This window comes from Panthera onca, chromosome D4, assembly GCF_046562875.1.
Source record: "Panthera onca isolate mPanOnc1 chromosome D4, mPanOnc1 haplotype 2, whole genome shotgun sequence".
Lineage (NCBI taxonomy): Eukaryota > Metazoa > Chordata > Mammalia > Carnivora > Felidae > Panthera > Panthera onca.
In genome coordinates this window covers 80,713,722-80,739,825 of record NC_138351.1, presented here as the reverse complement: position 1 = coordinate 80,739,825, position 26,104 = coordinate 80,713,722, and the positions used below count along the sequence as shown (strand labels likewise).

The window sequence follows — 26,104 nt, the reverse complement described above, 5'->3', positions numbered from 1 at the left end:
CAGGAGCCACAAGCTCAAAAGGCTAGGAGCGCAGGAGGGCAACTTCAATATCAAGAGCCTGGTGGCTGAAGGTCTGGGGCAGAAGTGGAGGATGGAAGTCTTTTGGTGCCTCTTAGAACGAACCCAGCAGATACAGATGTGAAAGGAACCGCTGAGGCTCAAACCCTCCCTACTTCCCTGTGTTTTCTTTCTTGTTCCTCAGTCGCGGCCTCATGCTCAGACCACCAGATCTTAGGGCTTAGCCAGACGGACTACATTTCTTTTTAAACTTATTTTTAGAAAAAAAAAATTTTTTTTTTTCTCTACCGGGTAGAGATGAGTGGTCTCCAAAAGGTTTCGTTTCCTTTCTGAGTCAGATTCAGCCTCATGGGGCTTGGCTTTCAATTTCTTCAGCCTCGCCATTCCCTGAGCACTCAGAGGTCCTCTGGTGAGGCCCCCTCAATTTCAAGAGCCCCCCAGAATAAGCCAAATGACTACAGATAAGTTTTTGGTACTTTCCAAAATTAAACTATTTCCCTTGGTGAATTTCCACCAAATGAGCTCATTAATTTGAAAACAGGAAGTGACACATGAAGAGAGTGAGGTCAGGCTGCTGGTGCACTTACACTGCTTTGTTTTGGGGGGCGGAGAGGTGGTTGGGAGAGAGGTGGGACCAGAGAATGGCTTTCACAGGTCCCAAATCCTTCCCGGATTGGACTAAGAGTCGGGAATCGTTTTTTTTTAATTTGAAAACGTTTTTTAATGTTTATTTATTTTTGAGAGAGAGACAGAGAGACAGAGCACGAGTGGGGGAGGGAGAGAGAGAGAGAGAAGAGAGAGAGGGAGACACAGAATCCGAAGCAGACTCCAGGCTCCAAGCTGTCAGGATAGAGCCCGGCTGGGGGCTTGAACTCACAAACGTGAGATCGTGACCCGAGCTGAAGTCGGACGCTCAACCAACAGAACCACCCAAATGCCCCGAATCAATGAGTTTTTAAACCAGAGATGCAAAACTCAATCCTTTCCTCTCAGGATTGAAGGACCCTCCAGAGGACACCACTGGTCAAACTTCCCACAGACTGCCACTATTAGAAGCCCCTGAGACCCTCTGCTTGAGCAGGTGTGTCCCCTCCAGGGAGGACCCGAAGGCTCGCCCTTCAGCAGCACAGCTCTCTGCCTGAAGCATCAGCTACTCCCTGAGAAGCTAGAAGAAGGTCTGCCCTGGGGAGGAGGCTTAAACACATCTCAGGTTAAAAAACTAAACCCCGGGCGTGGGGGGCGGGGGGGGGGGGGGGGGCACCTGGGTGGACACAGGTGCTTAAGCATCAGGCTGATTTCAGCTCGGGTCACCATCCCAGGCTTGGGGAGATCGGGCCGCCTCCAGCTCCAGGCTGAGGGTGGGTGCCTGCTTAGGATTCTCTTTCTCTCTCTCTCTCTCTCTCTGCCCCTCCCCCGCTCACTCTCCCCCCCCCCCAATAAATAAATAAATAAATAAGCAAACAAACATTAAATTTCTTTTAAAATAAAAACACAGTTAAGTATCAGACCAAAAAAAGAGAGACCCTGACACATAAAGAGAACTTACTAGATGCCTCTCCCAGTAACTAAAACCGAAGCAAACCAACCAAGTGGGCAGCCTCACTCCTCCCTCAGCTAACAGCCCTGCAGCTATCAGAGGCGTGATGAAGAAGGAGCCTTCGTCAAATTCATAAAACCGAAGGCCGTTCGTATCTCTTAAAAATTCCACTAAGTTCCGTAACGATTTTGACTGATGCACCCAAACGCACGGCGGGTAAGTGGCCTGGTGTGCGTGCGTATGTAGGTGAAACCAGACACGGTGCCTTAAAACATCCAGTTTGGTCGCGTGCCTTCGGAACCGCTCTGCAGCATCTCTGCGGACCGCTGCGCGCCAACCGCGACCGCGGCGCGCCGGGCAGCCCGCAGCCGCGCGAGCCCTGGGCCCGGCTCCCGGCGCGAACCCAGGAGAGCCAAGCTTGGGGGTGTTGCTGCTGCTCGTCCCGTCCCCACGAGGGATTTCAGGCAAGCCGGAGAGGGGGGCGGGCAGGGGGGCGAGTCCCAGGTGCGCATTCGTTTCCTCCGCGAATGCTTTTCTGAGTCCCGCATTTGTGCCAGGGGAGAAGGGCCGTGGCCGCGTGCCGGCGCCCACGCTGCAGACCCCAACCCCGAGCCTCAGTTTCCCCATCGGGGAGGCGCCCGCCCCGCCCCGCCCGGCCCCCGGGGCGGCCGGGGGCGTCGGCGGGGGCCGCGGGGACCTGCCCCGGGCCTTCCCGGCTTCCGCCTCCCGGGCCACGTCCCCGGCGCCCCACCGGAAGCTCTCGCTGGGCCGCGGGGAGGCGACGGCGACGGCGGCGGCGGCGGCGCCGAGGTTGGTTGCACTGCACCCCGCCCCCACCCCAGGCCACCCCGCCCCGGGGCTGCCGGCGGCCCCCGCCCCCGCGCTCCCGGGCCCGGGCCGCCCCGACTCCCGCTCGCTCGCGCGGGGGACTCCCCAGGCGCAGGCCTCCCGGCGCGGCCCGTGACCTGGACGCCGCGGCTGCGGAGCCCGCCCCCGGACTCCTACCCCAGCCCTTCCTGCGGGCAGCGGGGGCAGCCCCGGGGGTTCGCCCCCTCCTCGAGGAGTGGCGGGCGCCGCTCTGCTCTCGGCACTGGGCACGCACCTGATGTGGCGGTGGCGAGGCGACAGTCACCTGCCCGGGGGCGGGAGGGATGCACGACTGAGGCTGGGGGGCACAGACAGGCAATCCGGCATCGGCCTCATGGAGCAGGGGGCTGTGGGGGACGCTATGGGATCGAAAAGCCGGGCGCCCAACCCCATCCTGGGGCCAGCCCACGGAGACCCAGGGGTCTGGTCAAGGGCGCCGGAAAGGGCAAGTGGACGGCTGGGAGGAGGGGGTGTATGCGGCGCGGAGAGACTCCAACCGTGCAGATCCCGCGGTGGAGCCACGGAGATGAGGCCAGTGGAGGTTCAGAGCAGAAGAGAAAGGGGTCAAGGAGAAGATAAGGAGTGTCCGGAGAAGTGGGGGGTGGGAGGTACACGGAGAGGGTGCGAAAGCCAAAGGGAGGAAGGGAATTTGAAAGGAGAAGCCACCAATGGTGTGAGGTGCTGGCCAGAGGGCAGGTTGGATAGCCGGGACAGGCCCCGGGCGTTTGGTGACTCCAACGCTGAGAATCTTGGGGAGATGGTTCCCGGAGATTCGAGTGAGGAATTCTCCATGCAGCCAGTCTTTTCCAGAAGTTCTGATAGAGTGAGGAGAGAGTGTCGACACAGGGGAGGACTTTGGGATAAGGGTGAAGAGCAGTTTAAAGCAGACCGTGTGGTTAAAGCACAGGCTCTGGGGTCAGGGGTCCCCGCACACTATCTGCGAGATCTTGGACAAGTCACTTAACCAGTTTGTGCCTCAGTTTCTGATCTGTAAAATGGGGATGATGATGATGATGATGGACAATGCCTGCCTGTTAAGGATCACGTGAAGATTAGCTGAGACAGTTAAAAGTACTTAACGTGGCCCTAAAATGCCGTACCGATCATTTTCCACTTTTATTATTGGAACAACTTGGGCATATTTTGATGCTCATATGGAAGAGCTGGTAGAAAAGGAGGCATTGGAAGACCGAGAGGAGAGAAAGGGGACTAGGAGAGAGGGACCCAGAACTTGGATGGGAGGTAAGTGCCTGTCTATGCCGAAGGAAGGGAAAGAGAGAATTGGCGGGGATGCAGGGAAGTTTGCAGGTTTGGGGTATGTGGTTAAGGGACTGCCTTTCCCTTTCTCTGAAGTAGGCCTCAAAGTCGTTTGCTGAGAGGGCCAGGCCATGGCTGGCCCTGGTGAAGAGGGAGGTCCCAGTTTACACTGCCGTGGTAGGGTACCATGCCCTCTTTGCCAGGAGCCCCAATGTGGTTCCAGCGAAGAGGGGCAGTTGAATTTTTCTGGGGTCAGAGGACAACATCTGACCTGCCTTGCCCACTTACAAGGCTCAAGTAAAGTTGATGGGTGTGAAAACGCTATATAAGCAAAATTTACCATCTTAATTCTGTTCCCTGATCTTGAAGAGCTGGGAGCATAGTGGCCCTGAGTGGAACACCATGCCAAAGCCTTCCAAGCAGTCCCCTTGGGCCATGCACCACGCCAGGTTCCCACCCTTCACTTCATTCCGCCATCACACCAGACGGGGAAGGTGGAAACTATTATCCCCATTTCACAGATGCACAGACTTTCAGAGGAGTTAAAGGCCATGTCCCAGGACCCAAAGCTAGTAAATGGAAGACCCAGGATCCCAACTCCCATCTGTCAGACCTCAAAGCCCATGATTTGAAATCACTATGAAAGTTTGCAAAATCCAGCAGGATAGGAAGATGTGGAACTAGGTGAGAAAACAGGCTGGGATCCCTGCCCTCCATCCCAGCTCTGTAAGCGCCACCAAGTTGCCTTGTTTTTTGTCCCTCGTGCTTGGGTAAAAGAACACGGACCTTAGAGTCCCACAGACCTGTTGCTGATGCTCCACTACTGGGGGCTTTGACTTTGGACCAGGCATCTCGTTCCTCTGTGCCTATATGCGGCCAGTGGATTCTCATCAGGTTGCTCTATGGAATAGGAAGGAAAATGTTGCCCAGGATGCAGAAGACATACCAGCGACCATAGTTCCTACACAGCCATGGGTCTCCGTCCCACTTGGCCGCTGAGCCCAACTCCCTGCGACCTAGTATTTATTTCGAGCTTTGTTCTCCTCAGAGCCAGGACGTGGTAGCGCCTGACCCAAGTATGTGGCCACCTATGACTTCCTGAGTGGGGCATTGCGGGGGGAGGGCCCAGATCATGGTCCCGCGGCCTAATTTCAAAGGAGGGGAGAGCCCTGTGTCATCACCGTGACTGACGAGGAATGCCACGGGCAGGGCCGGGGCATCAGAAGCCTCTCAGCTGCCTCCGGTGGCTTGGCCACCGGCTTCCAGAATCTCAGAGCCCAGAGGGGCCTTGGAGACAACCTGTTACGACTCCTTTTTTTTTTACAGATGAGGTTAAGAAGACCCACTGTGAGGAAGTGACTGTTACCTGAGACACTCTGGCCAGCGCACAGCTAAAGCGCCTGGAGCTTGCATTTTTGAACCAGCCTCAGAACCCTGGGGATTTCCACTGGGGCAGTGAGCACCCTCACCGAGAATTCTAGGCTGCGTCAGGGTGCCAGGGAACACCGGCTGTGACCGCACCACTGAAGTCCCCAGGAGGAGGAGGAGGAGGAGGAAGCCAGCAGGAAGCAGCCCAAGGTGCTCAGAGAGGGGAACTTTTCACTGCAGTTCCTGAAAATCCGCGGCACGGTTCTTTTTTCTCTCTGACTTGTTTTCTTTTCTCTCTCACTTTAAAGAATGACTGGACACTCCTAAAGCCTTCAGTCACCATCCAGGGGATTTTTTGCACCACAAAGGGTAATTCCTGCCCCATCCCTGCTGTGACTCAGCCGTGACGTTGAACCACACAAGCCAGCAAAAAGATAAAGTTGTCAGACTCCTGCTCACCAGAGAGAACTCACCTCTTCTCTCAGCACAGACTTTACAGGCCCGGTCCCCGCCCCAGAGGAGCGTAGACGGGCCCCCCAGGCCAGCCTGGGACCCCGGGATGGCCTCTGGCTCAGCCAGCAGCCCCCGCCCAGCCCCTGATGAGAACGAGTTTCCCTTTGGGTGGCCCCCCACCGCCTGCCCGGACCCACCAGAGCCCAGGGCCCTCTGCTGTGCTGCCTGTCTCTCTGAGAACGTGAGGTGAGGGGTCGGAGGAGCAAAGGGTGGGTGGGCAGGGAGGGACCCCTGACAGGAGGAGAGGGTGAGAGGAACCGATGGCTTTAGGCAGGTGACCACCTGGCCGGGCCTCAGTTTCCACACCCTTTCCATGCAGTCCATGCCACTGGCCCTTCTGACTGGTGGTGGAGAGAGAAGCAGGCACTGAAAGCTGTACTCACCCCTGCAGAAGGCCACCCGGGGCAGGGGGCGGGGGGGGGGGGGCGGGCTCTGCAGCCAGCGGGGCTACTTTCTGCCTGTGTGGCCTGTGCAAAGTGCCTAACATCTCGAAGCCTCAGCTTCTCCGTCTGTAAAATGCCTGCAAAGCTCTTTTCTGCCTCCCGGGATTGGTACGAGGCCCAACCAACAACGCGCGAGCGAGTTCTTGTCAGGATGAGCATAAGCTCCCGTAGCAAATGACAAAGTGTCATAAAATACATCTCTTTCCACGATACCACCTACCTCCTTATACTGTGTGCTGGCAGTGCTTTTAAAGGGGAAGCAGATGTCTATGTTTATACACATCTATATTTATCTATTTTTGTATAATATATTAGATTGTGTATATCCGCATATAAATACAGATACATGTATTTACATAGAATATACATTTTACATATGTATCAAGTACATATAATATACATCATACATGCTGTATATAATATGTAAAAACGTGTATATTTGTAGTTACAATATAAATAATTCAGGTGTGACAATATGAGCATCCACATCCCATCCGAGGCAACTATTATGCGCCTGCTGTGTGCTAAGCACTGTTTCCTTGGCTCTTCCAAGAAGGCAGGAAAGGTGGATACCGTTACTATCCTGTTTTACAGATGGGGACAATGAGGCCTAATGGAGAGATTAGGGCAGCCTGTCCCCGGTCAGCTTCCTGGCCAACGTGCTCCCAAACTGCCTTGCGCCAACGTGACCTTTGCTTGGGGCTTTGCCTGGGGAGGCTGTGAGGAGCGGGGAGGATGTGGCTGTGGAAAAGCCAGGCGGGGAATGGGGGCGGGGGGAGGGCGGGGAGCAAAGCTTGACTGCTTTTACCATCAAGCTGATTTTGGGGGGGTTCATCTCAGGCTTTTTGCAACGGGTCTCTTCTGCCCAGCTCCTGAATCGGTCTGCACCTGGCCAACCCATACGTCCCCGAGGCCTCGTTTTCCTCCCGTGTAAGCTGGGCCTGACGGGTGGCTCTCACTGTGGCTCAGAACCCCTCGGGAGCTTTCTCAAAGCACATAGATCTAAGTGTCATTGCGCTCAGAGTCTGACACCCACTCCTGGTTAGGAAACCCAGGCTGGTTGTTCTCTGAGGCCCCTTCTTATTCTGACTGTGCTCATCCAAAATTACTGAAAGTAAGAGACCCAAAGCCTAATAGAGGAAGCCGGGAAGAGCAAATATAACCACACATCCACAAATCCCTACCGGAACCCCTGGGCTCAGGTATATTTTGGAATTCGGGACTTTTTCAGATTTTAGAAAAGGAAGTCAGTGCATTACTACTTTATTCTTCCAGCGGGGACGGGGGCATGTTAATATTTCTGCCGTGAAACAGAAGGGCTCACACTACGTGGGGTAGGTAAGGGTGATGATAGCCTCCAGTCACCCCAGGGCAGGTGTAGCAGCTAACTGAGCTCACTGCGAACTATGGGAAGGTACCGGGTGCCCAGTACTCTTGAAGTTTGGGAATGGTGGGTCTGGGGCTGCGGACCTACCTGCACCTGAAATCAGCTGCGAAACCGGGCACGGCCTGGGCGTTTGCAGCGACAAGGATGGAGGTTGGTGCCGAGAAGCCACGAATCTTCACTCAGCAGGCTTTGTTCATGTGTCCCCAGGAATGGCGAGGATCGGATGTGTCCAAAATGCAGAGGGGACGACCCCCAGTCTGTAAGCCCAAGAAGCCTTCTGTCTCAGGAGAAGGTACGTGGCACGGCCTGGAAAGAGTATTTGTCCTTTTTTTTTCCCTTTTGTCGAGGTGGAAGCCATTGGGCAGCTGCCCACAAAGTCTCTGGAAGATACCTGCCCCCTTGTCTGGAGTCTGGACTGCATCAGTTTGTAAGCAGTGGGGGGACTGACATTCACAGTGGCAAAGGGACTTACCCAAAGATACCTCACCGATCTGTGACAGATTCAGGGCGAGAACACCAGTCTAGACCAGAGGTCTGCAAGCTACGGCCCATGGGCCACATCTAGCTTGCCCCCTGTTTTTGTTTGTTTGTTTGTTTGTTTGTTTGTTTGTTTTTTGTGTGTCCCACAAGCTAAGAATGGCTTTTATATTCCAAATGGTTTTAAGAAGCCAAAGGAATGGCATCTTGGGACACGTGAAAATTTTATGAAATTCAAACTTCTGTGTCCATAAATAAAGTTTTATTGGTTTGCAGCCACTACCTGCTCATTTATTTACGTATTGTGCGTGGCTGCTTTTGCCCTACAACAGTAGAAGTGAGTAGTTGCCACGGAGGCTTCAAAGCGCTAAATATTTGCCATCTGGCCCTTTATGGACAGGTGCATCACCTCTCGATCGAGACACTTCTTTCTGCCCCTGTATCCAGGGACAGGGAGAGGCATTCTCAGCTTCTGTCTCAAGTTCCGCTGTGCTTCTAGGAACAAGAAATAGCTTTGGACGTGTGAGGGGCCAAAGACGCATTCTCAGGCACCGCAGTTTAGAACTCTGTCCCTACCAAGCTGGAAGAACCCTCACCAGGCATGTCTCCAGGGCAGATTCCCGCATGCTGACCGGATCTGGTCCAGTCCCCCCGGTATATGACAAAGTGATAAGAATAAGGAAATTGTAGTGAGTTTGTGGGGTTTTTTTTTTGTTGTTGTTTTATATAAAACTAGAATCTTTTCCACTTATAGAATCAACCTTTACCCTGGGATTATGCCCTCCCTGTACGTGTCTTTGTACAAATGAAACGACAGTGATAGTAGGTGGCGGGATTTTTGATAAAGTGTTTACTTGGTAAAATTTTTAAAAAAGTGGCAGTCTTTATGTTAATCTTCTGGCTTAAAAAAAACAAAACAAAACTTGTATTGGTCCCAAGCTGTAAGAACCATAGCTCTAAATCCACACCCCTGGTCTTACACGTAGGGCCCCAACACCCACTGGGGAGTCTCGGCGTGAAACGCCCTAGTGACCAGGGTCTCACCATTCGGCCGCCCTCCCTGTCTGCGAGATACCTGGCTTCTTTCAGCCCAAGTTCCCTCCTTGTCCTGAAACCACAGCCCAGCGGTCAGGAGCCTGGTGACCAGGGATGTTGTAGACTCCGTGCACGGCCAAGATAATGCCCGTGCCTGCTTCTCCATCTGTAAAACGAAGAAGCGAACTTGGCTTCTGCCAAGCCTTTCCAGGACCTGTGATGTCCAGAGTACCTGTGTGGGCGTCTCTCCTTCCCTCCTGTGGAAGCCAGAGGCCGACAAGTCTCCACACCTTCCTCTCCCTTCTCCATCCTGGCCCCCTTCCTGCAGAGAGTTGGAGGAATTTCCTGCCCCCGACCAGAGCTGGTTTTGAGGGCCCCCCCCCCATCCTTTCCTCAGCAGCCCCTCCCCTGCAGGCCCTCAAGGAAATAAGAGTGAGGACCCGATGCATTTTTCTAGAACTGTACACGTTGCAACATGGTGTAAGAGCTAATTGGATACACTGAGGCAGGCCTCCCCGTTGGGACGTGTTAGTGAGCTAACCCTGAGACCCCAGCAGACCCCTGGCTCTGCGGGGCACCCCCCAACTCCACCCGCAAAGAGGAGGCCGTATGCTACATGCCTTCTGAGGCCCCTGCCTGCTTGAGTGCTCCAGGAAGATCGTTTCCAATTTGGTTTATGTTTGCCTCTTAACAAAATTAATACACACGCCTTGTAAAATCTCGGATAATATAAGTAAGAGAGAGTTTAGATCTCTCCAGGGCTTTTAATTTCTCATCTTTGTGAATCTGACTGAGGGGGAGCCTGACACCCCGTAACCTTTAGTTGTCCCCTTTCCTTCTGTCCCAGCTCCCGAGGAACTTTAGGGGATCCTGGCATCCTGCAGGGCACAGTTTGAAACTTGCCGCCTTAAATCCAATGAAATGACTCTAATGGTGGAATGATAGGAACCGTGACAGGCTTCCAGGTGGGAGCGGGTGCTGCCTGCGTGGGAGGCCTTTGCCTCTTGGGCGCAGGCAACGGCAGACCCCATCCCCACCCCCGCTTCCCCGCCTGAGGAGGTCGGCACTGCACCCCCAGTGGAAAGCTGGGGGCCAGCATGAGCCAGAAGTCTCACACCTGCACAAAGCCACGACTGGAAAGACCAGAGGTTCCTCTGACCCCTCCCGCCCCTGATGGGAACTTTGGGGGACTTTTGACCAAAGCAGCTGATTAGGAGTCAACACTTTGCATATGTGGTCATCCTGAAGTTTGTGCATCTGGGGAAACCTGGGAGATGGGGTGCGGGGTGGCCGGAGTCCGGCCGAGTCCAGCCCAGAGGTGCCCGGCCTTGTGAACACTTTCCATGCCATCTGCTTATCGGCGTGTCCTTGTCTTCTGACTTCATTAGAGTAACATCTGTCCCAGAAATGCTCACAGCCACGGGCTGATTAGCTAACGTAAGACACAGATATTAAAGGATCACCGTTGGCCTAGTTAGAGGCTGCATTCTTGCCTGGAATGACGTTCCTATAGAAGTGACCGTGAAATAGGGGGCAACGCAGTGGCTGGAAAATCACGTTCAATTCTGCCTGCCTGCGACACTGTGAATACGGGGGCATCTCTCACTCTCTTCCCTTGGAGACAGCTCAGGAAGGCCAAAAGCAAGCTGGCATCTGATGCCGGTGGCTGACAGTAAGCCACGGGCTCGTTACCTCCTGAAACAATCACTTCTACCTCTTGGTTCCTCTTTGGACTGAGCCGAAGTCTGTTTCCCTTACGGCCACAAAAGGCAAGTCAGTCATAGGCTTCTGTCCCCCAAAGCAGGCCTGCATCTGTGAGAAGACACTGACTGTGTCCCTCTGGAGTCTGTCCCCAGTCTCTGTGCGTTTGAGATAACTGTTTCTCCCATTTCTCGGTGTCCCTTGATGTGTGATGCCTGGAAATGAACCCCTGCACCCTTACACTTCTGAACTTGATAGTTACATCTGTAACCTTGTCGACCCCATGACATCCTATGTCATGGGTGATGGTAATATTCCTATTTTACCTAGATTTTAGGTAATATATTGAGGCTCAGTGAGAAGGTGTGCCTGAGCCAAAGTCATACGACAAGGGGGGGAAGGCAAACCTAGGCCGATGGCGTCTTCTCTTGAGGGATCACCCCAAGTGTTTTATGCAGGTTTAAATAACACAGTCGGCCCAAAGTACTGGAATCCACCAAGTGCTGTGGAAAAACAGGAATAGGCAAGACTGCTTTCTACTAGGAGACTCAGGGAGGGCTTCCTGGAGGAAGTGGTGAGCTGAGCAGAAGGTCCCAAAGAGGAAACTGGCTCGGGTACAGAGGAGGGCAGGAACTGGCAGGTAGACAAACACTGACCCGGCCCGCCCTGTCGCCATAAAGTGCCTATCTCTCAGCTGACACCAGAGCAAGACCTGAGCCAGCCTCTGGGTCTGATGCAACAGTGTGGTCGGTGCCTGGCCCACCGCAGGCCCTGTGTTCTGTGCAGTGGCTTCACAGAGGCCCTCCTTCTGCTCTGGCACTCTCTTAATGCTCTCACATTCTCGGAAGCCCACAGGCCCCCAAGTGGGGGGGGGGGAGCTCTGGATGACCCCATCACAAAGGGCCTGGGTAAGCAGGGTGGCTGGGAACACCACACGCCCCCAGACTTCTCGGATACAGACAGAAGGACAAGTGTTCCCTCAGGGCTGGGGTTTTGTTTTCTGTTTCTGTTTCCTCTTCAGAGAAAATTCCACTGCGAATTTTATTTTTAGCAGTTTGCAGGCGGTGAGGCCACTCACACAGGGGCCGCTCATGGCACCAGACATATACCAGGCTTGGCCCGGGACAGATGCCCCGTTCTTCCTCTGCAACCCCAGCCTGATTCCCTCTCCTGCCCCTCAGTCCCCAGCCTTCAGGTGAGGCCACCCTTTGGTGAGAGGAGGGACCCTGGTCATGGACTCCAGGCCCCTGGCTTATACCTCGTCTTTGCCCTGGACTTGCATCACCCCCTGCAAATCACTGGTCGTCCCTGAGCTTCAGATTCCCCACTTGGACGACAAGCAGAACCTCAAAGCCCCAACCTCCTCCTCATGGTGCCGTGAGATCCGATGGGGCGGGCGCTCACACAGGTGCCCAGAAGGCAGCAAACCCTTGCAAGGTCCCGGAACTACGGGACAGGAGACCCAGACCCAGCCTGGTGTGACCTCAGACGCGCCATGACTCAGTTTCCCCATCTGTATGAAGAGGAAGCTGCTGGCACCCTGCCTGCCTCCAGAGATCACTGCAGGGATCCCACGAGATAACACGCAAGAGTGCTTTGGTGCAGTTTCAAGACGAATACACCGAGGATGTTCCTCGCCTCCCCGAGGAAATCGAACGGCAAAATAGGGCTTTACGGGATTAGTTATTAAGAGTTCGAGAGGTGATAAGTAAGTGAGAAGCACGTATGTGACAGCAACGGGAGAAAGAAAAAAAAACGTCCTAAGGGCAATGCTTAATCCATAGGAATAAAAATACAAATAATATAATACCACTGCTACTAATCGTGGCTAACATTTATTGAACACTCTGATGGGCAGAATGGTATCCACAGATGTCGACATCCTAACTCCCGGAATCTGGGACTGCGTCATCTTACATGGCTGGATTGGTCTGCTCAGCCTGCGGTGACGAAACACCACAGACCACGTTGGCAGAAACAATAGAAATTTATTTTCTCATGGTTCTGGAGGCAAGAAGCTGAAAACGGGGTGGGTTTCACCTGAGGCCCCTCTCCCTGGCTTTGTCGATGTTGTTTTCTTCCAGCATCTTCAAATCGCCCGCCCTTGGTGCCCAAACTTTCTCTTGTTATAAGGACGGCAGTCCTATTGGATTAGGGGCCTTCCTAATGCCCTCATGTTGACCTCTGTAGAGACCCTGTCTCCAAACACAGTCATGTTCTGGAGGTTAGGACTTCAACAGATGAATTGGCGGGGTCAGGGGAGGGCGGTGGGGAGGGGGGTGGGGGGAACACAAGTCCGCCCATAACAGCGGCAAAAGGGACTTTGCAGATGTGATTAGATTAAAGATTGAATTGAAATGGAGAGACTACCCTGGATTGTTTAGGTGGCTCCAGGGTCATCACAAGGGTCCTCATAAGAGGAAGGCGGAAGAGTCAGAGAGTTTGGCAGCTGTTGTGCTGCGGACTTTGAAGGTGGAGGAAGAGACCATGAGCTGAGGGACGCAGGCTGTGGCTGGAAGAAGCAAGGGAACGGGTTCTCCTCCTAGAGCTTCCGGAAAGGAACTCAGTCCTGCCGATACCTTGAGGTTAAGGCTTCCGATCTCCAGAACTGTCAAGAGAATAAATTTGTGTTGTTTTAAGCCATTGCGCGTGTGGTATTTTGTCACAGCAGCAACAAGTAACTCATACCACCGCTTGTAAGCATCGGCTCATGTAATCCTCACAACTCCATGAGGCGGTTGGGGAGCGTACTATGATTATCCCCGTTTTGCGGATGAGGAAACTGGGGCAGGGGGCGGTTAACGACTCTCCCAGGGCTGAGCAGCCAGTGTGTGAGGTGACTGAGATGGGCTTTGCACCCCCACGGGCTGACCCCAGAGCCCGCTAACCCGTGCGGCAGTCCAAGGAGCGAGAGGCGGACCGTGGCGGGCCTGTGGGCAGCCTGGCTGGCCACCTAGGCCTCGGAAGGCCTCCCGCGTCCACCTGCCGGTCCCCTGTCAGCCACGGGAGGCCGATCACAGGCCACGCCCATCCACGCATCCTGATACATCCAGAAGGTGCTTTCCGTGCCGCAGCGCGCTTTGCCCGCACAGACCACACCAGCAAGGTGCAGCGGCCAAAAGAACACGTGCTCCTCCACCTGCGGGTGATGTCTGAAATTCCACCCTTAGTTTTGTCACTTTTGCTTCATTATCCCTTCTGTGACTCACTTCAGACTTAGGGGGTGAGAGCTTACCCCTGGTCCGTCCCTTCACTCAGGAACCCGGTCCGCTTCTAGCCTCAGGCTCTCCATTGTTGCCAAGTGTTGAAAGCTACCTGCTGGGAGAGGCCCTGTCGCCACAGGCTGGGTCTCTGCCAAAGCTGCCCTCTGCCCCCGCCCCGGTGAAACATCTGTGTTCCATTCCTTGCCGGGAACAAGTTGTGCTTGAAGCCCCGGGGCAGGCGGTGAAGGGGAGGGCGGCCCTTTGCTGAGCTGTGTTCTGTGCCCCACACCAAGTATACTCAGTAAACCCACAGCTCTTGTTTATTTTACTTCTAAAGAATAATAACTAGTGTGGCCTTGTATTTGCTTAGCCTAAAAGACCTCTCCTTTCCCCCCACTTTTCTCCGTATCTCCCTTCATTTTGCCGCATAACATTATTCTTTTTTAAAAACAAACAAAGCTCTTGGAAAAATCAAGGTATTACTTATATGCAATAAAACTCACTCAAGTGAATTTCGCTCGAGTTTGACGAATGCCAAGCAATGTATACATCGTGTGACCATTACAGCAAAGGTGGTGAATGTTTCCACGCCTGAAAAAGCTTCCTCGTGCCCCCCGGCTAGTCAGTCTCCCCAGCTGCGGCCCCAGGCAGCCACTGAACCCACTTTCTGTCGCCAGCGTTTATTTTTTTCTAGAATCTCCTAAGAATGGAATCATAGTATGTAGTCTTTTCTTGTAGTGTTTGACTTCTTTCACTTACCGTAATGCTCTGGGGGTTCTTCTGTGTCATTGCATGTATCGGCAGTTCAGTTCATCTGATGGCTAGGGAATGTTCCAGCATGTGGACACAGCACACTTTGTGTATCCATTCACCCCTTGATGGATGCTTGGATTGCTTCCAGTTTGGGGCCATAATGGAGAAAGCTACTCTGAACATTCACACACACAGGGATGTGTGTTTCAGGTTCTCTTGGGTAAATTCCTAGGAATGCAATGTGTGGGTTGTGCAATAACTTTATAAGCGTGCTTTATAAGAAAGTTGCTTTTTAAGTATCATTTGACTGTATGATATACTTGCATCAATTTTTCCAAAGTTGGGTGTATCATTTTTCACTCCCAAGTTCCTCCACATCCTCACCAGAAACTGATATTGTCGCTCTTTTTTAATGTTGGCCATCTAGTGAGTAGATCGTGGTAGTTCACTGTAGTATTTCGTTATACTTCGCATTTCTGGGATGATGAGTGATGTTGAGCATATTTCCATAGGTTAGTTAGTTCCTTTTCCAATGTATGTATTCATTATTTTGCCCATTTTGTTAGGTTGCTTGTCGTTTATTGAATTGTGAGAGCTCTTTATATATTCTGGATACAAGCCCTTTATAGATAATATGTTTTGGAAAATTTTTTCTGCCAATCTCCCATGAGTTTGTTACTTTTTTTAATGTTTATTTATTATTGAGAGAGAGAGAAAGGCAGAGAGAGAGAGAGAGAGAGAGAGAGAGAGCACAAGCAGGGGAGAGGCAGAGCGAGAGGGAGACCCAGAATCCCAAGCAGGCTCCAGGCTCTGAGTTGTCAGCACGAAGCCCGACGCGGGGCTCAAACTCACAAACCGTGAGATCATGACCTGAGCTGAAGTCAGATGCTTAACTGACTGAGCCACCCAGGCACCCCCTCCCATGGGTTTATTCTTGATAAGAGATGGTGATATTGTGTGGAAAGAGCTCTGTGGCTCTGCTGCTCCATAGCTGTTCCTTCCTGGGCAGACTCTTTCCCCTCTATGAGCCTCAGTTTCTTCATCAGTAAAATGGGAACCAAAAAAACTATTCTGCCTTCCTGACAGTGTTGTTAGGGGCCCTGATCAGAATCATGATCATGAAAGCATTTTGTAAACTCCTCAGGTGCATAAGTTGGTTAACAGTGTTGTCAAGTTGCTGTCACATCCTGTCTGCGTCCCTCCCCGCAGGGCACACATTATCTGTAAGGGACAGCAGTGCAGAGCAGACATGCCTCAGTCAGTCAAGGATGGATTGCCAAGGAGGGGGGTGCATTTGGGAGCAGCGGCCCCCTGGGCTTCAGGAGGAGGGAGGTGCTCAGTCATGCAGCCCAGCATGCTCCCAGTGTCTCCCCTGGGACAATGCTGGGAGCACAGCTGTGACAGACCTCCAGACCTGTGGGGCCCACCAAAGAGCGAATGACAACTGTAGGGCTGGGTGGAACATGCCCCAGTGCAAGAAGTAGCAGCACTGCCCAGGATCATGACAGAGGCCTTGACCCTGTTGTGAAGGACAGTCCTGCAAGGGCTGATGCTCGAAGGAGGGCAAAGAGTCATCCAGGCAGAAGGAACAGCCTGTGCAAAGTCATGTGAGCCAGCCCAGCTCATGCCCTGGCAGATCCCAGTGCTTTGCAGGGAGCCGCAGTGGTGGCCACCGGGGCACACGTGACACCTAATGACCTGGTTATTGTTTCCAGGATCACCCCGAGGTGGCTGAGGCTGAAGTTGGGTGCCCCTTTGCTGGTGTTGGCTGCTCCTACAAGGTAAGCATCCGGATGTGAGAAAGGAGACCTGCCCACTTCAGCCCCTCCCAGATTTTCCCACAACATCAAGCTACTCCTCTGGATGTCCCTTACGTTAATGACTTCCCCAAGCAACAAATCCCACTAGTGAATCATCCCTGTACTCAGGAAAGTTCTTCTTAATGTCTCACCTGGGCCCTGTAGCATCGCTAAAATACACCCCCTCCCCCACCCCCCCACCCCGGGCCTCTGTCCGTGGTCCTGAATTATCAATGCACTCAAGGGCTGGGCAGAATTGTTGCTCTAGAGGCTGGGGTGCACATGGCTCAGCCTGGGTGTGTCTGATGCCAGGATCCTCATCCAAATCCCTCTTGCTACACACACCCTTGTGCTGGGTGAATGGATCTGACTTTCCTTGGCAGCCGTTGGGTGGCAGGTGTCTCCCCCGGTCCCTGGTTCTCCTCAGCCTTCTCTGTTTTCACTGACCAGCCCCGCTGTCTCGACAGGGGAGCCCAAAGCTCATGCAGGAGCATGAGGTCACCTCCCAGACCACCCACCTAAACCTGCTGTTGGCGTTCGTGAAACAGTGGAAGGCCCAGCTGGGCTCTGGCCTGGGCTCTGGGCCCCTGGCCCTGGAGCAGAATCTGTCAGACCTGCAGCTACAGGCGGCCGTGGAGGTGGCTGGGGACCTGGAAGTTGACTGCTACCGGGCACCCTGCTCTGAGAGCCAGGATGAGCTGGCCCTGCAGCACTTAATGAAAGAGAAGCTCCTGGCTGAGCTAGAGGAGAAGTTGCGTGTGTTTGAGAACATCGTCGCTGTCCTCAACAAGGAGGTGGAGGCTTCCCACCTGGCTTTAGCAGCCTCCATCCACCAGAGCCAGCTCGACCGTGAGCACATCCTGAGCTTGGAGCAAAGGGTGAGCATGGGAGGCAAGCTTACCTTCAAGGCTGACTCGGGGGTCCCCTTTGCCCCATCTTGTCTCCAGAGCGGCGGACCAGCCGCCTTCCTTCTAAGCATTCTCCGCGCACAGAGCAATCACCCCTGCCCATGAGAAATATCTCTCCCGTGCTCAGGAAGAGCACCGAGTCTCAAGTTGTAGTCCAGGGCAAACTCCTCCATCCAGCATGCTTCATTTCCTTTGCCTGAACTTCTTCCTTGATAGGATAGTCCCTTTCCAAGCGTCTCATTCCACTGGTAGACATTGTTCACTATGAGAAAGTTCTTCCTTATGCTAAACTAAAATCAGCCTCTCTGTGTCTCCCCTGCATTGTTCACTATGAGAAAGTTCTTCCTTATACTAAACTAAAATCAGCCTCTCTGTGTCTCCCCTGCATTGTTCAGGGCCCACAAAACAATTCTGCCTTCTAGTCCTCATAGAAGCCCTTCAGATATAGTGTTTCCTTCTTGAAGCTAAACATTCCTGGTGTGTTCACACCTTCATCAAAGCACATTGCTTCATGCTGTCCTCATATGCTCTGTCTCAGTCTCTAGAGAATTCCCCACACTCGGAGGGTGGTCCCAGACCAACTCCAGACAATTCACCTATCTGATAGTTCTTGGTTGAGCAGGACTATGCCCTCCTTTGTTCCAGAGCTTATACTTTTCTTGATATAACCAGTCACCATGCTAATGTTGTTTTTTGTTGCTGGGTTTTGGTTTTTGGGGTTTTTTGGGGGGGGGGGGGTGGAGGGGTGATGGTCCAGCAATACTATATCATTGTCTCAAGTTGAGTTAGGCCTGGATTTTCGTTTCAGCTCCACCATTAACTTGCTGGGTAGGTCTGAGTAAGTCGTTTCCCCTCTCAAGATTTTAGCTTTCCCATCAGTAAAATCAGGGATTCAGTTTCCTTAAAGGATACTCACTTCCATTCCTACCTTCCCTACCTGAGCATACCCAAGAATACATCTGTATTTTTTTCAAATGTCAACGGGGGAACCCACCAGAAAAGGAAGGCACTGGGTTCAAGTGACCGAGTAAAGCCTCTCTTCATGTAACTCTTGCCCCAGTTAGAAGGAGGGCTCTCTGAGGGCAGCAACCATGGCTTCAGTCCATCAACAGCCTTCCTGGCTCTACTCTTACATGCCAGGAACTTTGCAAGGCCTGGACACAGAGAAAAATGAGCATGGGCCCAGCCTTCGTTAGGAGAAATCATCTATCTAGTAGGAAGGGCAGAAAGATGCATCTCATAAACCTGCTGTAAGGGGGGCACCTGGGTGGCTCAGTCAGTTAAGCGTCCGACTTCGGCTCAGGTCATGATCTCACGGTCTGTGAGTTCGAGCCCCGCATCGGGCTCTGTGCTAACAGCTCAGAGCCTGGAGCCTGTTTCAGATTCTGTGTCTCCCTCTCTCTCTGCCCCTCCCCCATTCATGCTCTGTCTCTCTCTGTCTCAAAAATAAATAAACGTTAAAAAAAAAATAAAAGATAAAAAAACTGCTGTAAGGGCTCTGTAGAACACAGACAAGAGAGAGAGACCAGCTGAGCGAGGGCAGTAGTTGGAGGCTTCCCAGAAGAAGGGCTGTGTGTGCCAGATTCCTGATGGATAAATAGAGGTGGCCAGTGGAGAAGAAAGGCAGGGGGATTCCAGCCGGGAGGGACAGCATGAACAGAAACAGATACTTGAGGGAGGCATGGTCAGGAAGGCATACTTCCAACAGATCTGTCTCTCTATCCTATCATCCCCTCTCCATCCCCAAGCTGCGTTCTGGTGTCCCTGGCTGAATGGGCTTCCCCACAGGTGGTGGAGTTGCAGCAGACCCTGGCCCAGAAAGACCAGGCCCTGGGCAAGCTGGAGCAGAGCCTCCGCCTCATGGAGGAGGCCTCCTTCGACGGCACCTTCCTATGGAAGATCACCAATGTCACCAGGCGCTGCCACGAGTCGGCCTGTGGCCGGACCGTCAGCCTCTTCTCTCCAGGTACCGGCTCCCCCAGGGGCACAGATCAGCAGGGGGAGGCAGGCTCTCCTGGACCCAGGAAACAAGCAGGGACAGCAGCCCAACTCTGTGACTGCCATGCTGTGACCGCTGAGGCCACACTGGGACCGTGGAGGAGGCAGGCTCCCCGCCCAGCCACATGGAGCTCAGGCTGTTTGAACCGGGCATGCCTTCTGCCTCCCTGAGATCAGTCACATTCTGCAAATAGGAATAAGATTATTGTCTACTTATGTGGCTATGGGCTACGAGAGAGTGCTGGAACCAGAGCTCGAGGAAATGAGAGGGGTGCAGAGGATGCTTTCCACAGGGGCATCCCGCAGGCCCCTGCCGTCAGAGAGCCAGTGGCCTGAAGTCAGGCCAGTGGAGAGTTCAGTAAAACGTGCCTTCGTAGCTTGAGGGTAGCGTGTGAGTGAGTGCTTTGTAAACCTGGCCACTTCGCATTCATTTCTGGGGCCCCTGGGCCTGGCTGGTTACTCAGTAGACTTTTCTCTGAATTAACCGGTGTCCGTTTCTGTAACAGTGTGTATATTTGTGCACAAAGTTCTCTGACCTATGTGCTTTTCCCGACTCCTAACACACATGCGTCTAAGTAAGGGGGTGGATTGTTAGGAGGATTTCTGCAAGTTACAATCTTATTATGGGTTGTTTTTTTTTTTTAAGTTTTTAATGTTTATTTGTGAGAGAGACAAAGAGACAGAGCGCCAGCAGGGGAGGGGCGGAGAGAGAGGGAGACGCAGAATCCAAAGCAGGCTCCAGGCTCTGAGCTGTCAGCATAGAGCCTGACACGGGGCTGGAACTCACGAACCGCCAGACCATGACCTGAGCCGGAGTCAGACACTTAACTGACCAAGCCACCACGGTGCCCCTCTGCAAATTACAATCTTAACAGCCTCTCACGTTTGCCCCAGCTTCATACCTTCCCTGTTCCTCAGCTCCTCTGCACCCGCGACCAACAGGGCTGGGAGGAAGAGAGGCATTGGCCTTTGCTCCACAGCACAGAGCAGGGCTGGCTCCCAAAGCCGGGCCCCTTTCCTCAGGGGCAGCCCCCTTCATGGGGTGGCCTCACCTCCTCCACGTAGGCCTTTTTTCCTCACTTCTTTCCAAAGGGGGGGGAAAAGCAAGCAGTGTCTCTGGCTTCCTGTTTTACCAAAATGTAAGGGGACAGATGAGTCAGCCTGTCAGTCTGTCCCTCCTCCACCTCTTTCTGCCTGCCCCCGCCCCACCATCTTCCATCAGCCCCTCCCAGAGGGGCCCTCGTGGTGACAGCCACTGGCACCCACGCTTGGATGGCCCCTTCGGCCACCCACGGAGAGAGCCCACGGGCCCCTCTGCGTAATCACCGGGGGATGATGATTCATCCCTCAGGGGCCTTCGCCGAGGTGGCGGGCAGAACTGTGAGCTACCCCAGTCTCCCCCAGCTTCCAGGGGACCCCCACCACTTGGCCTAGGGCAGCAGAAAGAGGTCAGTGTTGTGGGGCCCTAGGCCTGGCTCTGCCCCAGGCACACTGTGAGACCAGGGCCAGCCCACTTGCCCTTGCTGGGCTTGGTTTCCCCATTGCAAAATGCAGGTTAGTTAAATCAAAAGTGTGGTCCGGGAGCCAACAGCATCACCATGCCCCTTGAGAGATGCACATTCTCAGTCCTCGCCTGGCACGAGTGCATCAAAGTCCAGGCCCGGCAATCTGTGGTCTGACACCGGGTTAACAGCCACTGAGCTAGATGATCTCCAAGAGCCTGGTTCTCCTTGATGCCCTGGAATGGAGAAGAGTGCTGGATTCCAGCCCCAGACGGCTTAGTCGGCTTAGTCGTAAGCCACTGACCTTGGGCACGCCTAGCACAGGTCCCAGATTCCTCGCCTGCAGGTGCAATGCCCTCCAGCTACCCCTGTGCTGACTCTGGCTTCCACATTTCAGCTTTCTACACTGCCAAGTACGGCTACAAGCTGTGTCTGCGGCTCTACCTGAACGGGGACGGGACGGGGAAGAGGACCCACCTGTCTCTCTTCATTGTGGTCATGAGAGGGGAGTATGATGCTCTGTTGCCCTGGCCTTTTCGGAACAAGGTACGGGCTGGGGGTGGGTGGGGGTGACCGGGCGGGGTGGGGAAGCCTGTGCCCTGGTCCTCCCTGCATTTCAATTTCACCTTTTATAAGAGAAGAGCCGGAGTTCACGTCTGGTATCCATGGCTATCATGAGTCCAGGGACTAAAATGCCTGGGCCAGCTCCCCAGGATGGCACACAGAAATGAAATTCACATGCTGGGGTGAATAAGGAGAACTTCCTGGTGGAGGTGCTGGGGGGCTAGACTGAACTGGCAGCATTTTCAGAGAAAAGGGAAGGAGGCAGTTAACCACTGCGCACCTCTTAGAATGGCCGCGATCCAAAACACTGACAACACCAAATGCTGGCAGGGACTTGGAACAGCCAGAACCCTCGTTCGTTGCTGGCAGGATTGCAAAATGGGGCACCGCCACTTTGGAAGGTAGTTTGGCAGTTTCTTACAAAATTAAACATACTCTTACCATATGATCCAGAAACCACACTCCTTGGTATTTGCCCAAACGAGTTGAAAGCTTTTGTTTTCAAAAGCCTGCACACAGATGGCCCTAGCAGCTTCGTTCATAATTGCCAAAACTTGGGAGTAGCCAAGACGTCCTTCCGTAGGTGAGTGGATAATATTATCCGTGCTAAAAAGACATGAGCCACCAGGCCATCGAAAGACAGAGAGGGCCCTTAAATGCAAATCACTGAGTGAAAGAAACCAGTCTGAAACGGTCTCTACAGACTGTGTGGTTCCAGCCATATGACATTCTGGAAAAGGCAAAACTATGGAGACAGTGAAAATATCAGTAGTTGCCAGGGGTTGGGGGCGGGGGGAGGGGGCGACGAAGAGGCAGAACACAGATATTTTTAGGGCAGTGAAACTATTCTGTGTACTGTAATTCCGGATACATGTCATTGTACATCTGTCCAAACCCAGAGGATGAACGCACAGCACCAGGGATGAACCCGGAGGTCAGCTGGGGACTTTGGGTGATTATGATGTGTCAGTTTAGGTGCATCAGCAAATGGACCACCCTGGGGTGGGTGCTGGGGGGGGAGGGGAGGCTGGGTAGGAGCAGAGGGTATGGAGAGATCTCTACATCTTCCATTCGCTTTGGCGCTGCACCACAAACTGCTCTAAAAAATAAAGCCTATTAAAAGTATTTAGAAGGAGGATAGGAGCAGGGAGGTGGGGGAAGGCTGGGCACTCCCTGCAGGCAAACAGCAGTGGCAAGGGGGCAGGGTAAGGAAGGGGTGGGGTCGAGCATACAGACCTCAGCGAGGGTGGAGGGTGGAGGGTGGAGGGTGGAGGGAGACGGACGGAAGACAGGTGGGGCAGGGGTGGGGACGCCACAGTGGTCTGGGTATGAGTCAGTCGGCAGGTCGTGGTTCCCATGCCTGTCAGGGGGAGTTTTAAAATACCAACGGCTAGTCTCACTGCTGTAAATGGTGAGGCCTGAGCATCAGGGTTTTTAAAGCTTTCCCAGGGCTGCCTAAAGTGCAGCCAGCGGCACCCGGGTGGCTCCATCGGTTAAGCGTCCGACTCTTGGTGTTGGGTCAGGTCATGATCTCCCAGTTGGTGAGTTCCAGCCCCGCATCGGGCTCCACACTAACATCAAGGAGCCTGCTTGGGATTCTCTCTGCACCCCTCCCCCGCGCCCCTCCCCCCTTGCCCCCCCCCCCGGCGCCAAATAAATAAATCCACGTTTTAAAATAAAGTGCTGCCCAATTCGAGAACCACTATGGTAGGCATCGGGTGTTTCAGTGACAGGTGCCGGAGAAAGGGGTGTGTGTCACACGTAGATCATTGGCTTCTGAGGGGCCGCGTATCTGTGCATCCCAGAAACTCCATTCACATTTCAGGGCATTGACTAACAGCCCCTCTGCAGAAGGCCTGTGTGTTCTTGCCCCCAGCCTTGCCCCAGAAGATTCCAGCCGTAGTTGATGGATCAAACAGTTCCCATCAGGAAGGGGCGCTGGAGGCCATGGAGTCTGGCTTCCTCGTCGGTGCTTGGTCCCGCCTTTAGCACCCGACCAAAGTTGACCACAGCTCTGAATTCCCTCCCTTCTGATCCCTACTCATGGGGCAACCCTTGAAGACTGCTCAGAAACCAGATGCTTCCATTAACCGGGTCTTGCCGCATGCCAGGTGTGGTCCCCACATTGCTGCTTTGGCTACCAGTCTGCCTGAGCTCAGGGGCAGAGGGGCTGTATAGGTGTCCCTCGGTGCTGCCGCCCAGGGCCTGACCTCCCACCTGCCCCCTGCCGCACAGGTCACCTTCATGCTTCTCGACCAGAACAACCGCGAGCACGCCATCGACGCCTTCCGGCCCGACCTGAGCTCAGCATCCTTCCAGCGGCCGCAGAGTGAGACCAACGTGGCCAGTGGCTGCCCACTCTTCTTCCCCCTCAGCAGGCTGCAGTCACCCAGGCATGCCTACGTGAAGGATGACACCATGTTCCTCAAGTGCATCGTGGAGACAAGCGCTTAGGGCGGGTAGGGACTGTGCGAACCACACCTGACTCCCGAGCGAGCACCACTGGGGGTTTAGTAAGATGACTGAGGTCCTGCCCTTGGCGCCCAAGATCCCAGGGCACGATGTTGGGCCGGGCTGGCAGGATCTCAGCGGGCCTGCTAGACTGACCGTGGCTGGCCATCAGCTTAGGTGGCAGGGCCTTGGGCTGGGACCACAGGGGCAAAGGGTCCAGGAGACGGCAGCCGGGTCATTCGTTGCCCTCTGCACCGAGCACACAACCCTACAGGTTGAGGCGACTGTGACCAAGGGAGGGAGGGACTACGGACCAGGCCTTTGGCATGGATGGTGAGCATAGGGAGGAGCGCCCGAGCAAAGAAATTCTCAGACAGGAAGATCTCTGCCCAGGGCTGGAAGGCATCAAGTTGGGGCTTTAAGGATTTAAAGACGTTCAAGTTCCTTCCAGCCCAGAAAGTCTCCAGTTTTGGGCCTCTGGCCCAGAAGAGACCTAGGACTTGAAGGGGTTCCGGAAACGTTCAGGAACCTCATGCCCACCAGGCTTCTGACTCTCCTTCAGTACCACCAGGTGGGCTGGGCTGGCCCGCACAGCACCTGCCATGCCGGGTCTGGCATCTCCGTTCCCCACTGCGCAGGGGCCTGCGTAGTCCTGAGCCCCGTGCCCACCAGCAGGACTCCCCTGCACCTCCTCCAGGTGAAAGCTCCCAGGATCAGCTGGAAGAAATGTGGAGAAGGAGGGGGGCACAGACTCTCTGCTCTCCTTCCCTTGGAGGCCCCACCACCTTCGCACTTTCCTGCATCTCGTGTCACCTAATTAAGCAAGGTATTCACTTCTCTCAGTTGACTGATCAGGGCCTCTGAGCCACTGAGCAGAGGCTGTCCTTTTCAATATGTATAAAACCAAAGAAAGAAATTTTTGTACATTTCTGTTGAGGTTTCCATGAAGTGCATATCCAACCTGGGCCCAAACCAGGTACCCCACAGCGCCTGAGCCTCTTTATTTGAAAATGGGGGGCAGCACCCTCGCTGGCCCTGCCCCGCGCACGGGGTTTCACGAGGCCCAAATACAGCAAGGAAGCACGAGTGCTTTGTATGTTCGACAGCACCTTGCTGTGCGTGAACATGCCAGGCTTCCTTCTCTTGCCCCCGCGGCGGACAGCTGGTCAGTAGTGGAGACTTCCCTGCTTCCCCTGGACAAGTGGAAGCAACACGTAGAGGTCTGGCCCAGCAAGTTCTGGGGACTCCTGCCTCAGCACCTGTGTCCTGGCGAATGACATCTTCGTCCCCCCACCCTGGGTGCTGAGCTGACGGGATTGAGGACAAGCTGCTTCTAAAGACAACTGCTGTTCTTGCCTTTGCTCACACGTTTCTGATGGGAAGAGACACATCCTCGCTTCTTACAGCGTGAGCGGCAGCCACTGTTTCAGCAAAGCCTCACTGAGCCCCGCCTGTCCTCCCCTCCCCAGACACTAGGGGGGAGGGGTTAAGATGTGCGCCCTACCCTGGAGAAACTCTGAGTTCAGTGGGGGGAACAGGTACATGAGTAGATCTTTGAAACTGATGTGGAAGAGTAGCTCAGAGAAGGCACAGGATCCCAGGTCCATTGGGTGAAGCAGGAAGGGAGGGCTTCATGGAAGAAGTGACATTGAAACTCAGCCTTAAAGTATTTTGAGACGCAGAGGATAGGAGTGTGGGGGAGGGGGGAGACACCAAGGTGGGAGGCAGTCTTGGCTTCAGGGAGGGAGGGTGTGCGAGGCAGAAGCATGGAGGGGAGGGGAGGGGAAGGCTGTAGCACCCAAGGCAGCAAGGCAGTCCCAGCTGTCTGAAAGCAGCACCAGGAAGTGGGGTGGGGGGGGAGGTTCTCAGATCGCCCGCAGGTGATCCTTTGGGCTGTTAACAGCAGGACGAGACAATGATTTAAAACGTTCAACGGGCGCCTGGGTGGCTCAGTCAGTTAAGCGTTGGACTTCAGCTTAGGTCATGATCTCACGGTTCATGGGTTCGAGCCCCGCGTCGGGCTCTGTGCTGACAGCTCAGAGCCTGGAGCTCTCTCTCTCGCTCTCTTTCAAAATTTAAAAAAAAAAAAAAAAATTAAAAATTAAGATAAAACATTCACCCATGTGTTTTCCAGCAAAGCCCTGAGATTAGTGCCCTGTCACCTCACTTGTCACCTCACCTCTCCTCTCTCAGGTGATTCCAGGGGAGGGAAGGCAAGGTGGAGGCAAAGCCACTGTTTCTTGGGTCCCCACAGCTCCCCCGTGAGGCGGGCACCATGTCACCCCGTCTTAAAGATTGGGAAGCCGAGACCAAAGAAGCCAGG

The 26,104-nt window shown here is 54.0% G+C and overlaps 1 protein-coding gene across 6 annotated transcripts in view; it reads left to right on the top strand.

The window, feature by feature from the left end:
* TRAF1 (TNF receptor associated factor 1) overlaps positions 1-24,765 on the top strand; it is a 30,322-nt gene extending 5,557 nt beyond the window's left edge. The window contains exons 1-9 of one of the 6 annotated variants that reach the window (XM_060608843.3): positions 1,656-1,771; positions 5,006-5,257; positions 5,356-5,746; positions 7,598-7,682; positions 16,275-16,340; positions 16,826-17,236; positions 19,055-19,232; positions 21,164-21,312; positions 23,566-24,765. In XM_060608843.3, the coding sequence (XP_060464826.1) occupies positions 5,607-5,746; positions 7,598-7,682; positions 16,275-16,340; positions 16,826-17,236; positions 19,055-19,232; positions 21,164-21,312; positions 23,566-23,784 (1,248 nt within the window). In that variant the 5' untranslated portion in view covers positions 1,656-1,771; positions 5,006-5,257; positions 5,356-5,606 and the 3' untranslated portion in view covers positions 23,785-24,765. Of the gene's footprint in view, positions 1-1,655; positions 1,772-2,156; positions 2,366-5,005; positions 5,258-5,355; positions 5,747-5,786; positions 7,206-7,597; positions 7,683-16,274; positions 16,341-16,825; positions 17,237-19,054; positions 19,233-21,163; positions 21,313-23,565 lie in introns of those variants that run through there. The other 5 variants (XM_060608845.3, XM_060608846.3, XM_060608842.3 and 2 more) reach the window with 5 other exon arrangements.
* Positions 24,766-26,104: the final 1,339 nt, after the last annotated feature.